This window comes from Sturnus vulgaris, chromosome 2, assembly GCF_052056855.1.
Source record: "Sturnus vulgaris isolate bStuVul1 chromosome 2, bStuVul1.hap1, whole genome shotgun sequence".
Classification (NCBI taxonomy): Eukaryota; Metazoa; Chordata; class Aves; order Passeriformes; family Sturnidae; genus Sturnus; species Sturnus vulgaris.
In genome coordinates, this window is record NC_142244.1 from 10,848,731 (window position 1) to 10,861,925 (window position 13,195).

The window sequence follows — 13,195 nt, forward strand, 5'->3', positions numbered from 1 at the left end:
TCTGTATCAGCAGGTATGCTTAGCCTGGTGACAAAATACACCTTTTAAGTAATTTGTGGTAGGTGTATTCTAAATATAAAGATAGAGATGGATGCATTGAGGTCATATAACAGTGACTCTAACTCATAAGCCAAGAATCTGGTGTGTGCACTGCTGACACAGTAGTCACTGTCCCCAGCCATCCAATCCAACTCTCAGAGAAAAGGCTGAGCTGCTCTCCAATACCAAGCACAGGATTTCATAAGCTGCATCAGAAGTATCTAAGCAGTCTGAGCAGCATGAAGAGTTGCCTCCTCTCAGTTCTAGACTCACTAATCACCAAAGAAAGGCAGGTTTAGGTTGGCTGTAAAGGGAGCTCCTAAACAAAGTTTGAACATCTTAGAAAAAACATAGAAACGGACAGCCCCTCTCCCTATAATCTCTCAGTTTCCTACCTACATCTTTAATTCAAGCTATGTTCCTGTCAAAAAAAAGAAAAGCGATCTTACCAAGAACTATAAAGCATTATATGAATTTACTGCAGATAACTGGTCTGGGAAATATACTAATTTGTCATTGATGCTTATTTCAGAAAAAATAAAGTAAAAGAGAAGCATTCTAAATTTAAGAGACTATTTGATACAAATATCACTTTTGTATCTCTCTCAGGAAGAACCTAACTCTGGTAATTTGCAAAGGATTAATCGATTTAGTTTTTTACACCACCTTATAAACAGCACTGAAAGGACAGGCATATAATCCACTAAGGGTTTCTTCAAACACTGCATAGGGATGCAACCTGACCCTGACTGTTCTGAGTCTTTTCCACTAAGAAAACCCCAAAATGCAAAGAAACAGTCAAATTCATTTCCCTTTACATCAACACAGTCCTTCAAAAGTGTTAGATGACCTGTGTATCGCTGCTTTGAGAACAAAAGTTGGTCAATGGGGACATTAAAAATCAATTTTAAAATGTCATACATAGTTCAAATAATTTGTCATGCAGGTAGAATTGCTTAAAATCTTGTTTAAACTAAATTGAAGGGACCTTAATGTAACAGGACTACAATACCTACTTCACACGACTTGTGCCTCAGGTAAACAATTAAACTTTTTTTTTGTTTCCTCCAGAAGTTCAAGAATATTTCAAGGTATTTTAAGATTCAAGTTCAGAAAAATAAATACTCTCAAACTGAAACAGTTCCCTGACCCCGTGAGTACTACCATTCATCAGTTTAATTACCTACTAAAATTTCTTTCTTATATTTGAATTTGTTTCTTTAGCAGGTAAGGGATTTACTCATCTCTAGTTTGACCTGAAATGTATTTCTCTGTAAAGTATTTGCTTCTGAAGGCATCATGGTATTTTTTCCTTAATTCTACTTATAACATTATCTGTCCTCAGAAAGCACATGCAGTAACTGCACATTCTATGTGCTGAATTAATTTTCAGACATGACAGCCATGATGCAGTTAAATCAAAAATGAAAAGTGAAATAAAGTGTAGTGAGCACAGTAAATAGGAACCTAATGAACAGCTTGAAAGCGACATAAATAAATGTATTTACTAGCAGAGTGAGGATTTCATAAAATGCTCACTGTCTTACATTCATAAAGTCACAAATCTGGGACATCACCCGGCTCAAGAATCTTTCATTGCTTGACAAAACGAGCATCCTTCCAGAGAGTTATTACAAGGATTTAGCAATTTTGATGACAGAGCTGAAGCCCCACTTGGTGACCCTTGGGGACAACAACACAGTCTCCAGCACAGAGCCATCAGCTCCATCAGCTAGCTACGTGCAGGGTTTGGCATTCTCCTGGGACCTACAGCCCCAAGGGCTGGAATTCTGTTTGGAGGGAAGTGCTGTAGCACAGGTTAGTTAGTGCCAGGCCTGGCATTAGACTTGAAAGTAGTGTTTTATTTCTTTGGAACAAGCTAGGCACTGCCAAGCAGCTTTGCAGAACTGCAGGGGGCTCATCAGACAAAGCAAAAATGCCCAGGCAAGGCAAACCCACAGCACAAAGGTTCAGTCAAACCACTCTAAGGAAGCCCACACAACATGCTGCAGAAAAGCCCATTCTGTCAGGTTATTCAGTTAAAAGAGCATGAGAAGGTATTTGTACTGTGCTGATCTTCCAGCCGGATATCCAGGAATATATCTCTGGCTCTACATTCCACAACCTCATCTTGGATCTACAAACACAATGCTTAACCACAGTGCTGAGTCCCCAGCAGTTTCAATGATGCTGATTTTAAAAAAGCCCAGGGGCTGTGCACATCCTTTATGCACTGATAGCATGGACTAATTTTTATATGGGCAGTACCACAGGCACAACACAGGCCAGTTGATTTCTCCTTCCAGTAGTATCCCACTGGCTGCCCTAGTGAAGCCCTATTTGGCCAGCTTCAGACTCCTTCAATCCAGGAAAAGTAATATAAACAGGAGAAACTTCTTCACAATAGGAAATACACTGATCATGCACATTTCTCTAGGAGACTTAGAGAGGAAACAGGAAAAGACTTTAGAAGTGCCACGTACAAGACATTCAGCTTGGACACTTAGACATTTCAGATGCACTCCTCTCAACACCTACACAGCAATCACATCTGTCCTCATTAGGTATTTTAAAGCAATTACATTCAGGAAGACAAATTCTACGTGCATTACAACATTAATTACACAAGTCAAGAAATTCCATTAATTCTCCCTTGGAAACTAACAAAATATGCACAAATTAGGTTCCAAACCACTATGAATACCTTTGAAAAAAATATCTGCCACAGCAAAAACTATTTAAATATGCACATGGCATGTGTTTTTAAAAATGAAACATTTCCACAGTTTAAATTTGCTTATTACTGACCTCCTATTTGATTTCTGCTTTTTGTTTTATCTAGACAATCAAAAGTAAATGACTGTAGCTTGACTTGTTTACAACTACAGTGTTCTACATTTTGTTTTGAGAAGTTCTGCACAGATCCTGCACTTTCTATTGGAGTGCCAACATTCTTCTGTGGGTTGTTAACTACAAAGTGGGGTGGTTTTTTTTGTTTTGTTTGTTTTTTTTTTAATAAAACCAGTCTGAAGTTCTGTCCTTAAGGAAACTGATTGAGCAGTTCGGATCAAGAATTCTGAACTTTCTATATTTGTTCAATGCTGACATAATTTGCCATCAGCTCAGGGTGCTTCTTGCTACATTACTGAGTTGATCCAATGTCCCAGTGATGCCAAAACCTTCACGATCCTCATTCTTCTCTGCCTCCATTCACAAGCAAAGTCCCATTCCCTTGCTTGTGTCATGAAATACTATGGATCTTCCAGTGAATATTTTTTATGGCTTTGTAAAATGAATTTGTGCAACAAATGTTCCAAAGAACCCTCCAGCAAGCACAGAAAATGTAGTGCAGTGCACCAAGGGGGATATGACCTGTAACAAGCTCTTCATTTGTCACTGCACATGTTACTGTATACAATTTTGCCATTACATGCAAGTCTCTATTTCTTAAGATCAACATTTCTCTACAAATAACCAAACAGATTTTGTAGATGCCTTTGTACATACAGAAAAAAGGCATCCTTTGTTATTTTCTGCAGCCAGAAAGAGATAACTGTAATTTAAATAGAAAGTATTTATATACTAAGTTATGGACTAAGCAGAAGGGACCAAAGAGAGGTTTTCAGTTTCAAAAGTGAAAAGTCTACAGCAAAAATCCTAAATCTCCCAAGAATTGAGCTCAGCAGAAGTAGTCAAGCTTTGGGTAAAGATAAACAGGGAGAAAATTTTCCACCTCCCGAAATAAGTCCATCTTTCTGAGTGCCTGCCTAAATCACAACTCTGTAATTACGACAATTCTGCCTTTCAAAAAGGAACATGTAAGAGTTGACCTTCTGAAAAAAAAAAACTGGACAGAACTGCCACCATCCTCTTATAAACATGCACATACTGAGGTTTTAGAAAAAACAACCCCTTAAATGTGTCTTCCAGTTGTTAAAGAGAATATAAATCCTTTTCATCCTACCCTTCCCTCCTCAAATGTTATCTTCAATTCATATAACAAGACTACTTTTTTCACAAATGGGGGGGGAGAAGGGCATGTTTAGTCTCACAATTAACATATTTATTTTATTTATAAAAGCAGAAAGAAAATTATTGTTGATAAAGTAATACAAATAAAGCAATAAAATATCCATATTCTCAGAAATGGAATTTTCTAAGTCATTTAGACTGTCAAACACAATGAACTGAGAAAAAGAATTATTGTGGTTCATTTCCCCCATCTAAATTATATTTTATAAAATTGGTCTTTTATAAGGAGGTAATACTTTACCACCTATCAAGGATCAAATCATTGCCTGTTTTTCTTAGAACAAGGTCAGCCACAAATAAAAAACTCAACATTCCTCCCAAGGCCAGCTACAGATGGAAAAAAAGAAATAACATCCGTCCCATAGAACCCTATATCCAGGCTTAGTTCAAATCCCAAATATTTCAAATTTTATCAATATTACCAAAAACACATACCCTGTACAAAAAGTTATCATAAAATCTTATCAAAAGTTAGCTCAAAGACTCTTATCACATCCAAACTGAGAGAGTTAAATTTATAAAACTTTAAATCCAGAACTTCACTTAAAGCCTATAAATCTTATTTGTTAAATAGGTTAATAACATTCTTCATCTGCTAAAATGGAGCTGCTGCTCTTAGTATCCTCAAGTCATAATATTAATACCCACTTCCTCAATCTCAGCCGTAGCACAGAGGGAAGAAAATGTTATTGTAAAATGAACACTGCAAAAAACAGGAAAAGTATTTATTAGCTCCTTCATTATATTTTAGTTTTGTTGCTTTTTTACCTGGTACAGAAAAGAAACTTCTGGGTTTAGGTCCTATTTAAATATGACCACACATTCTCTATCTCCATCCACTTCCTCCATATTTAAAGAAATACAGAAATATGAAACATACTATTAAATCCTAGTCCACACATAATAGACTATTTTCCAGTGTAGAACATACAATACATTAAAGCAGCATCCTGAAGCCAGGCATATCAGTAGCACAAGTAAAAGTAAACAAGTTATTATTTGTTAAAAGTTTAAAAAAGCAATACAGGCCAATCTCCAACTCTTAAATTTAATTTCTGCTTTATATAAGGTTGGTTGTTTACCTGCTAATGGCTTGTTCCTCATCTGTTATTCCAGTCTCCCTGAATGCCCTGTTTGATTCCTCCAAACTCAAGGCAATTGCCCTCTGAAGATCATCTTTATCATCTCCAGTGAGATCAATCACATCTGAAAAGCAAAACTATCTTTCTCAAAATTAAAAGTGAAACAGAATGAAAGGTAAGTCTTACTGTAGAGGAGAGAGCCCATGTGGATTGCTGAGCACCATTCCAGTCCATCCCTCCTGTGCCCTACACTTTTCCAACCACTAACCCTGTTAACAGCTCCCTTCTGCCTCCAAGCCAGATAAAAACCTCAGCAGCTCACTTCTAATATGATGGGCTGTATTTCTCCTTGCTCCTAATGTTCTTAAGTGTCACAAAGCTATGGAACAAGTTTAGGAATACACGTTTTCTGAAAGCCTTCTTAAAGCAATACACTTAAATGCATTACTTCAGTTACTGAGATCAGTTGCTACAAGGAACACATGATGAAGAGGACCTTACTTAAAAATGATACCTTAATTGAGCATAGTCGATTTTTCCTCCTCATGAAGGAACATGCAATGAAGTTTTCCCAACGCAGCCCCAAATTCTAGAAGTATTTCTGTACCCTGGTGAGCCAAACACTTTCACACAGTTTCATAACAAGAAGGAGAGGTCCTTATTCAACCTAATTATTTTCTATCCTGTTTGTGCATTCCTTTTCTGAACATATTTAAATTCGATTTCATGTACTGAAAGTATCGCACCTCAACATGTAGAAAACAAATACTGGAAACAAAATGAGGATCCATAGTTGGATAATCAGGGAATACTGGATGGATTACTGACTGAAAACAGCTTTGTTTCTGCCTTCTTTACCCACTCTTCTTAAACAAAGGATCAAAGACTGACATCCCCCAAAACTTCCTTATTTCCTGAAGGCAGCAACAACACCCCTGCTCCCAATTCAGGTGGGATCCTACTACACACCACAACACAAATCATGTCCCCATCAGGCACAGCCAAGCTTCTAGAGCAGCTAGAGCCTACAGGAATGTCCATCAGCTGCACAAGACCTTCAAAAAAGTCAAGGTCACTGGTTATCACCATTTCAAGGGTCAGAAGCCTCATTTTCCAAGTGAGACAGACAGAAAGCAAAAGTGCAAAAGGGACTTTTGCGTGCAATATCAGACAGACAGGCACATGTAGCATTGGCTGGTTTGAGTCTTCCTCTTCCAAGGCAAAGTTTACCCAAAGAGTTATGAAAGGAACTTGTCTCCAGCCTGGGGTTTGGCCACTAGAAGCTGAAAGGCTCTGGGAGAAAAAGATATAGATTTGAAACTGGCAATTGCTCACAAAGATAGACAAGAGGCTTGTCAGCATTTCTCCTTCCACAGGCCAACCCAATTACTCCAAAGAGCTTGTATGTCTACATTCTGACTCTCTTCTTTTCATGGGCTAGCCCACTGTTGAGACTGTAGCTTCCCCTAGGCTTTCTTTTTTGGGACGTTTCTCAGTGGATCAGAACGAAACACTACACTTAGTATACAAAAATCATTACCATAGTCATGAATGAACAGAAAATGAGATGATTTGTCCTTGCAGAAAGCTGAAACCAGAAAGAAGTTGTAAAGAAACTTTTCTGTTAACATCAGCATCTTCAAAACCTAGTTTTAAACTCGGCTCTGTTTTATCCAAATAATGGTCAAACTTCTATTCTATTTAGTGGGCCTTTAAAGGGAGGACTCTTACCTGCAGAATACACTGGGCAATCTGTCATGACCTAGAAGTATGGAAAAACTATTGCTATAAAAGCAGCACTTCCTAATTTTATTCTTAGGCCTTCTACAGTCAGCTCAGATCTTCCAGCATAACAGAAGGGTACTTCAAGTCAGATGCCTGAAATTCTCCTTCAGATGTATTAAAGCAATTACAACCATCACCTGCAGAAGCTGAGAAGCTTTGATAAATATGCTACCATGCTTAGAACATCATTTGGGTGAAAAAGTAATTTCAGCCTGGGTGACATGCAAACTTGGCTCTGTCCTACAGCCTGACAGCAGAAGGAGATCAGAGAGGTTGACAGAAATGAGAGGATCCCCTCACCACACACACATACTACCTATTATGCTCTAAAATGTGCTGCTTGTGCTGTATTTTCTGCAGATTCACAAGTAGCCACACAGCACCTCATCTTCCCTGGAGCCAAGCTGTATTTATCAAAGTAGGAACAGTGGTCACAAGCCAGCAGCCACATATGCTGATGGACAAGTATGGGATTGCTCTGGTCACTCCCTTAGAGAGAGGAATGTTCCTTGAGCGAGTCTCTAGTCAGGTAAGAGTGATGACATTTTTATGATAATAAAGAAAGCTAGATGAAGAAGTTAGCTTCTTTATATGGGGACTATTTTCTAGAAAAGAACTCATAGTGTAGGTAAAAATGATGTATTTAACAAAACCTCCCCCATTATACAAAAATCTGTCTGGATCAACTCCAACTCACGCTTCCATCAAAATACTCAATTTCTTTGTGACTCCCTAGCTCTCTAATTTTTATCAGTCTATACTACCACCTTATGTGTTTAGAAGTTCACTACCATTCATATTACGAGCAATTACATAATTTTAATATTAAAACCCCATATTTTTACTTCCATTCACTTTCCAAAAGCAAACAGTAGATTTGGGTTTTTAATACTAAAATTAACAATGAGCCAAAAGAGTTTGTTTTGGCAGGCAAGGGTTTTGGAGCAGATACCATAGGATTCTCTTCAGAAATGTTCTATTCATACATTGCTCCTGCTCTACATGAAAAAAAGAGAATAGAGTGAAGACACACAGGTATCACTACTACCTGTGAGTGGTGCAATTGATTCATGTCACAGAGGGTTGACCTAGCATAATTTATGTTGAAAAAATAAATTTATAAATATCATCTCACCCATGGTAACCTACTTCACACAAGCTTTTAGTTCATAGCAAAGGTAAAATAAAAATGGTTTTGACATTTAAGCTAATGTATTTATAGCTGACACAGTAATTCATTAAGCTGCAACACCTCACAACTTGAATCCTAAATAAGATGATAAAGAAGACTTCAATAGAAGTTATAAAAGAAGGGTAAGTCTGAGACTAAACTCTTCGCCCTAAAAAGTCAAAAGTAAATATATATATTTTATATATATTACGCTGTCTCCACATTTTGCATTCCTGGCAGAAGGCCATACATTATACAAGTGTGCATATAATAGATGACATTCATGTTGTTTTCTTTTTTCTCGTTTTAGTTTTAAAATATCTTCACGTTTTATAAATTCTTGCCTGGGGATGTTAATGTTACAGCTATTAGCATAATAGCATAAAGCTCATTCATGAAACTGAGCTGCTGAAGTTTCCTATCTGATCAACAGATTTCTCTGTTTTAAGTATGAGTTTGAAGATTACTTTTACTCAAAGTTTTTTATCAGACACAGAAGTCTTTTCTGTGATAGGCTGAAGGATGTATTTCATAAAGGTGTAATAATAATACCACTTGTCCAAATTTAATTACCTGACTTTAATTTACACATACCAGTTTTGTAATGCTCCTCTCATTTAGCCCACAGAACACTTCAGTTCTCACTGGCTCATCCTCATAAAGGTACTTATTACTTTAATGTTAAATAGCCTTAGAAAATGCAAACATTCTTAACCAGGCCATGACTAGTAAATAAAGTTTGCTTATGAAAAAATTCTCCATGAGCAAAGAAACTTCTCATCAATATAGTCTTGCCAAGAGCATGTATTTTTATTCAACAAAAATTATCATTCATAATTAATCATCTGTTTTACTAAGAAATGTATTCTTGGTTTACAACATTATGATGATATAATATGTGTCACTCTGATAAATAAGAGTCAGAGAGTTTGACATTGTTTGCAATTGTATAAAGCAATTTTAAGTTATGTATTGAAATTTGGGACAAATATACTAGTGTATGTATAATAAATGCACACACTACATCTATCTACGTAAATATTCCTTTTTAAAAAAAAACCTTATTAATCTGTTTACTTAGGAAGTTTCTATCATCACTTAAATAAATGGTTCTTATTTGGTTATTGCCTAGGTCATTAAAATAATTACTGTGTTGTTGACTTGGTACTTATATGAGGAGGAGGCAGAGAGTGGGAACTTCAAACTTAAGTAGGCTGGGAAACTCAGCGTGAGGGACAGATCAGAAGTAGCAATTGAACTCAGGGACAGGCAATAAACACCTACAGTGATGCAGCAACTGGAATAAGGAGAGAAAAAAATGAAGGGGCAGCCTTGATGGGCTCAACAGAGTAGTGCAAAGTATGAAAATCCAGCAGCTCCATTCCAATTTCAACGGCACAACAATACAAAAAATTTTAAATGGAGTTGAGACTACATCTGGATTATTTATTTCAAGCAGAGCTAATTAAGATCCTACATACTGCCACCTATTTTGTGATGTTAAATTGACAGTGGTCTCAGGCTTCTAACATGAAGATTTAAAGGAATTTAGGTGGCTGTATATGCCCATTTTGGTTAAAACAGGATGGAGGAGAGCACCCAGCACCCCTGCAGCAATTCAGTCAACTCAAACTGCAGTACTGGTGCAGGAGCTTGTAAATAATGGCCACCACTATCCCACAGCTTCCTCGTCTCAGCTGTATTTACAACATCCTACAATTGTAACACATTAAAGCAACAACTCTCACACTGATGGGGAAGAAGAGAGGCAATTATGCCAAAAAGCAACAAGTGAATCCGTAAGATGAAAAGAGGAGCTCGAGGTACAAGACTCTGGACATACTGAAGCAGGAATTTTGACATTCTAGGCTGGCAGAAGTCTCAGGAACCTGGATGGAGATGACATGGATAATCCTTGAAAAAGAAGGAAATGTGATGAAGACACATAGCGATGGCTGAGTTAGGCAAGGTGACAGAAGAAGCCACTCTCAAATTCTACTCACAGAAACAATAAATGAACAGCTAGAGAATGAGGACTGACTAGGACTTGTGCCAAGAAGGATCCAGGAGCTACAGCCGACTCATGTTCAATCTGCAATTCACATCATCACAGCACTGAAGAAAATAGGAAGTGTTACACTTCTGGCAGAGTACTATGTGGGTATTTATAGATTCACCTATTTTTCTTAAGAACTAAGCTGATGTCTTCATTATTGTTTCGAGTGCCACAGCTCCGAAAAAAAGCATACTAAAGAAGGCCTAGATGGGAAGGAAAAAAAAAGACAATAGGTAATAGGAAATGCATCCAAATACTTGAGAGGAATTTAGGCTGTTCCATTTAGATCTGAGAGAAGTCCTGATATACTGTCTTTGAGCACACAGCATTTCATCTGAGATAAAAGGAATGAAGTGTACTATAATTTCCATAGGGAGCACACAAGGAGTAAAGGACTTAACCTGAAGCAAAAGGGATTTAGGCAAGACACTGGGAATGTAAAAGTAGGGACAGTGAAGCTCCAAAAGAAATTACACAATAAACTTTCCAGAGTGTCTAGAATGGAACGCTAAGAAATGTTTTATAAACACCACTTCAGAAGGATTCAGGTACCACTGAATCTAAGCTCTACCTCACGGGAAAGGGCTGAGTGACTTTTCAAACACATGCAAAGGCTCAAAGTAAGAACAGGAAGATATAAAAAGTCAGAAGCTGTGAAGTCGACAATCCTCCAATTGCTGTGTGTGGCATTTCGTAGTTATATTGTATTATGCCCTTATAAAAGGGCTTGAAATCTTTTGTTTTGGCTATGGAATGTGCAATTGTGAACACTAATAATTGAGTTTTAATGAAAAAGGTTATAACTGAGTTTTCAAAAGAAGAGAAGGAATTTGTCCTGACAGCTGTTTCATTGGAACATAGCACAATTTCCAAAACACATATCTTCATTCTGTTCCTTACTTTAACCCCAGGTTCTTCAAGTTCCTTCAATAATAAGAAGAAAATTAATACATTCTTAGCAATCCAACAGTTCTGTTGCACAGACATAGATGAAAATACACAAAATTACTTCAAATGGGGATAAAAAGATTTGTAGAGAATGAAATAAAGTTAAAATTTTTGGAAGTACTACTAAACTTCTCTTGTTTTTCTTTAAGTATAATGCCTAGGACGTCCTCTACCAAGTAGAATGTTAAAATTACCTTAGACTAAAAGGTGTGCATCTGTACATTCCAAGCCTAAAGCTTAAGCACTTTCTCCTCACAGAGTGCAAGAAGGAAAAAAAAAAAAAGTCAAAATGTTAAAACCATCTTTGCAAAAGGATCAGATTAAGCTTGCATCACTGTTGGTGTGAAAATACTACATTTGCAGGTTTTTGCACATACCATTTTGAACAGACAAAAAGGCAAGCATCATGAGTAACACTGATTGTGCAAGTCAGTCTTTATTTAACAGATGGAGTACATTTAATGAAAACTTATTCTTTTTTTGCAGCTGCTGAAACGTTGCATTTGGTACTAAGACAAACCAGATTTCCTTATACCTCCTACCATCCAGGATGGAACTCTCAAACCACTTATGACCACTGTCACTTTTGGAAGAGCCAGTGCACAGTTCTGGCTGTTATGGTACACATTAACATTTTCATTTTACCCTTTAACTAAGTAACCATGTCAAAGTAATGTAGTCAGTCAAGCTCACAGAACACATCTGATATATCTTTATGCAAGAATACATTCAACAGCTTTTGTAAATGGCTAGAGGTTTTCTGTGGCATGAAAGACAGCTCTGGTATTTATCTGTGACTCTCATTCCCAGTTTGGATACTTGGCAGGACCACAAAGCTCGGTGACTTAACATCTCAAGTTCCAAACACACAGACCTAGTTAAGCAGTAAGGAACAGTAAGGGTGAGTAATAACTAATTCATATAATTATACCTATGTGGGATAATAAAGGGAGTCAATTTGAGAGACAAGATCCTGTCAGCAACTCAGCATAGCCTGAGAACTGCTAATAAGTGTTCTTTTGCAGAAGAGAGTGCTGATGGACAAAGCCATCTTCCATTCTCTCCTCACTGCTCTTTCACACTCCCTTATATGTCAGTGTTTAGTAACAGAGGGCCCTGAGACTTGGCCTTTTTGGCACTCTGCATTTTTTAAATCTAGAATCCAAATAATTACAGGCAAGCACATTAAAAGGGAAGTGTAGGTTTACTCCAGAAGCATTCACCAGATCTCTGCAGGAACCTAGGGCGGCTTCATGATCCCAGTGGTTTAGGCTTTTGTTCTGCTGTAGGTGTTCAGTTCTTGCCTTGTAAGTCCTCCAATATGATGAAAAGTTCACAAAGATGCCATTATCTCAACGTGTTTTCAGTCTAACTAAAACAGCAAAGACTGGCCAAGGCTTCTCATCTTTGCTGCCAGTGAGGACCTGACCAGGCACTAAAGATGCTTAAGAAAAAAACAAACAAACAAACAAAAAAAACTTTTCCCACAGCACTTGGTGTTTCTTGACTTGTCATGCTGTATAACTGTAAGGAATCTGCCTTTAGTCCTCCAGAAAAGAGAAGAGAATCCTGAAATTCACCTTGGAATGTACAGCTCAAGACCTATTCTTTTCAGTTTGGCTATCTGCCATGGGTTATGTGGGCTCTTGCAGGTTTGATTCATACCTCTTGTCACCTTATTTCTTCAGTAAGGTTGTAAAGCACAGAAAGTGACAGCAAAACTAAATACTATTAATGGGATTGCTATTAAATCTAATTAAACATAGACTCCAAGAGAATCCAGCTTACTATTCCACTGCCATAGTAGGTTGTCAGTACTAGAAACTAATACACAGTGGTGAGTTTGTTCTTAAAAGCCTTCATTTCCTCAAAGGCAATTTTCTGATACTGAAAATTAAACATACGAGGAAGGTTGTGTGTGTTTTCTTTCCAAAGGAGTGAAAAGAAAGAACACACAAAAAAACCCAAGCCATCCACCACAACTTAGTACATGGATAACACAACTACCTATAATGCACTCTGGACACTTTATTCAGGGCTGCTAATAATACCAAGGATTTAAATGCAGTTTTCAGATCAGAC

General features: G+C 37.4%; 1 protein-coding gene across 2 annotated transcripts in view; it reads right to left on the reverse strand.

Moving 5' to 3' along the window:
* Positions 1-13,195, reverse strand: part of USP25 (ubiquitin specific peptidase 25) — an 88,945-nt gene that overhangs the window by 52,513 nt on the left and 23,237 nt on the right. For both annotated transcript variants that reach the window (XM_014872979.2, XM_088157797.1), the window contains exon 4: positions 5,154-5,277. In XM_014872979.2, coding sequence (XP_014728465.1) covers positions 5,154-5,277 — 124 coding nt within the window. The remainder of the gene's footprint in view (positions 1-5,153; positions 5,278-13,195) is intronic.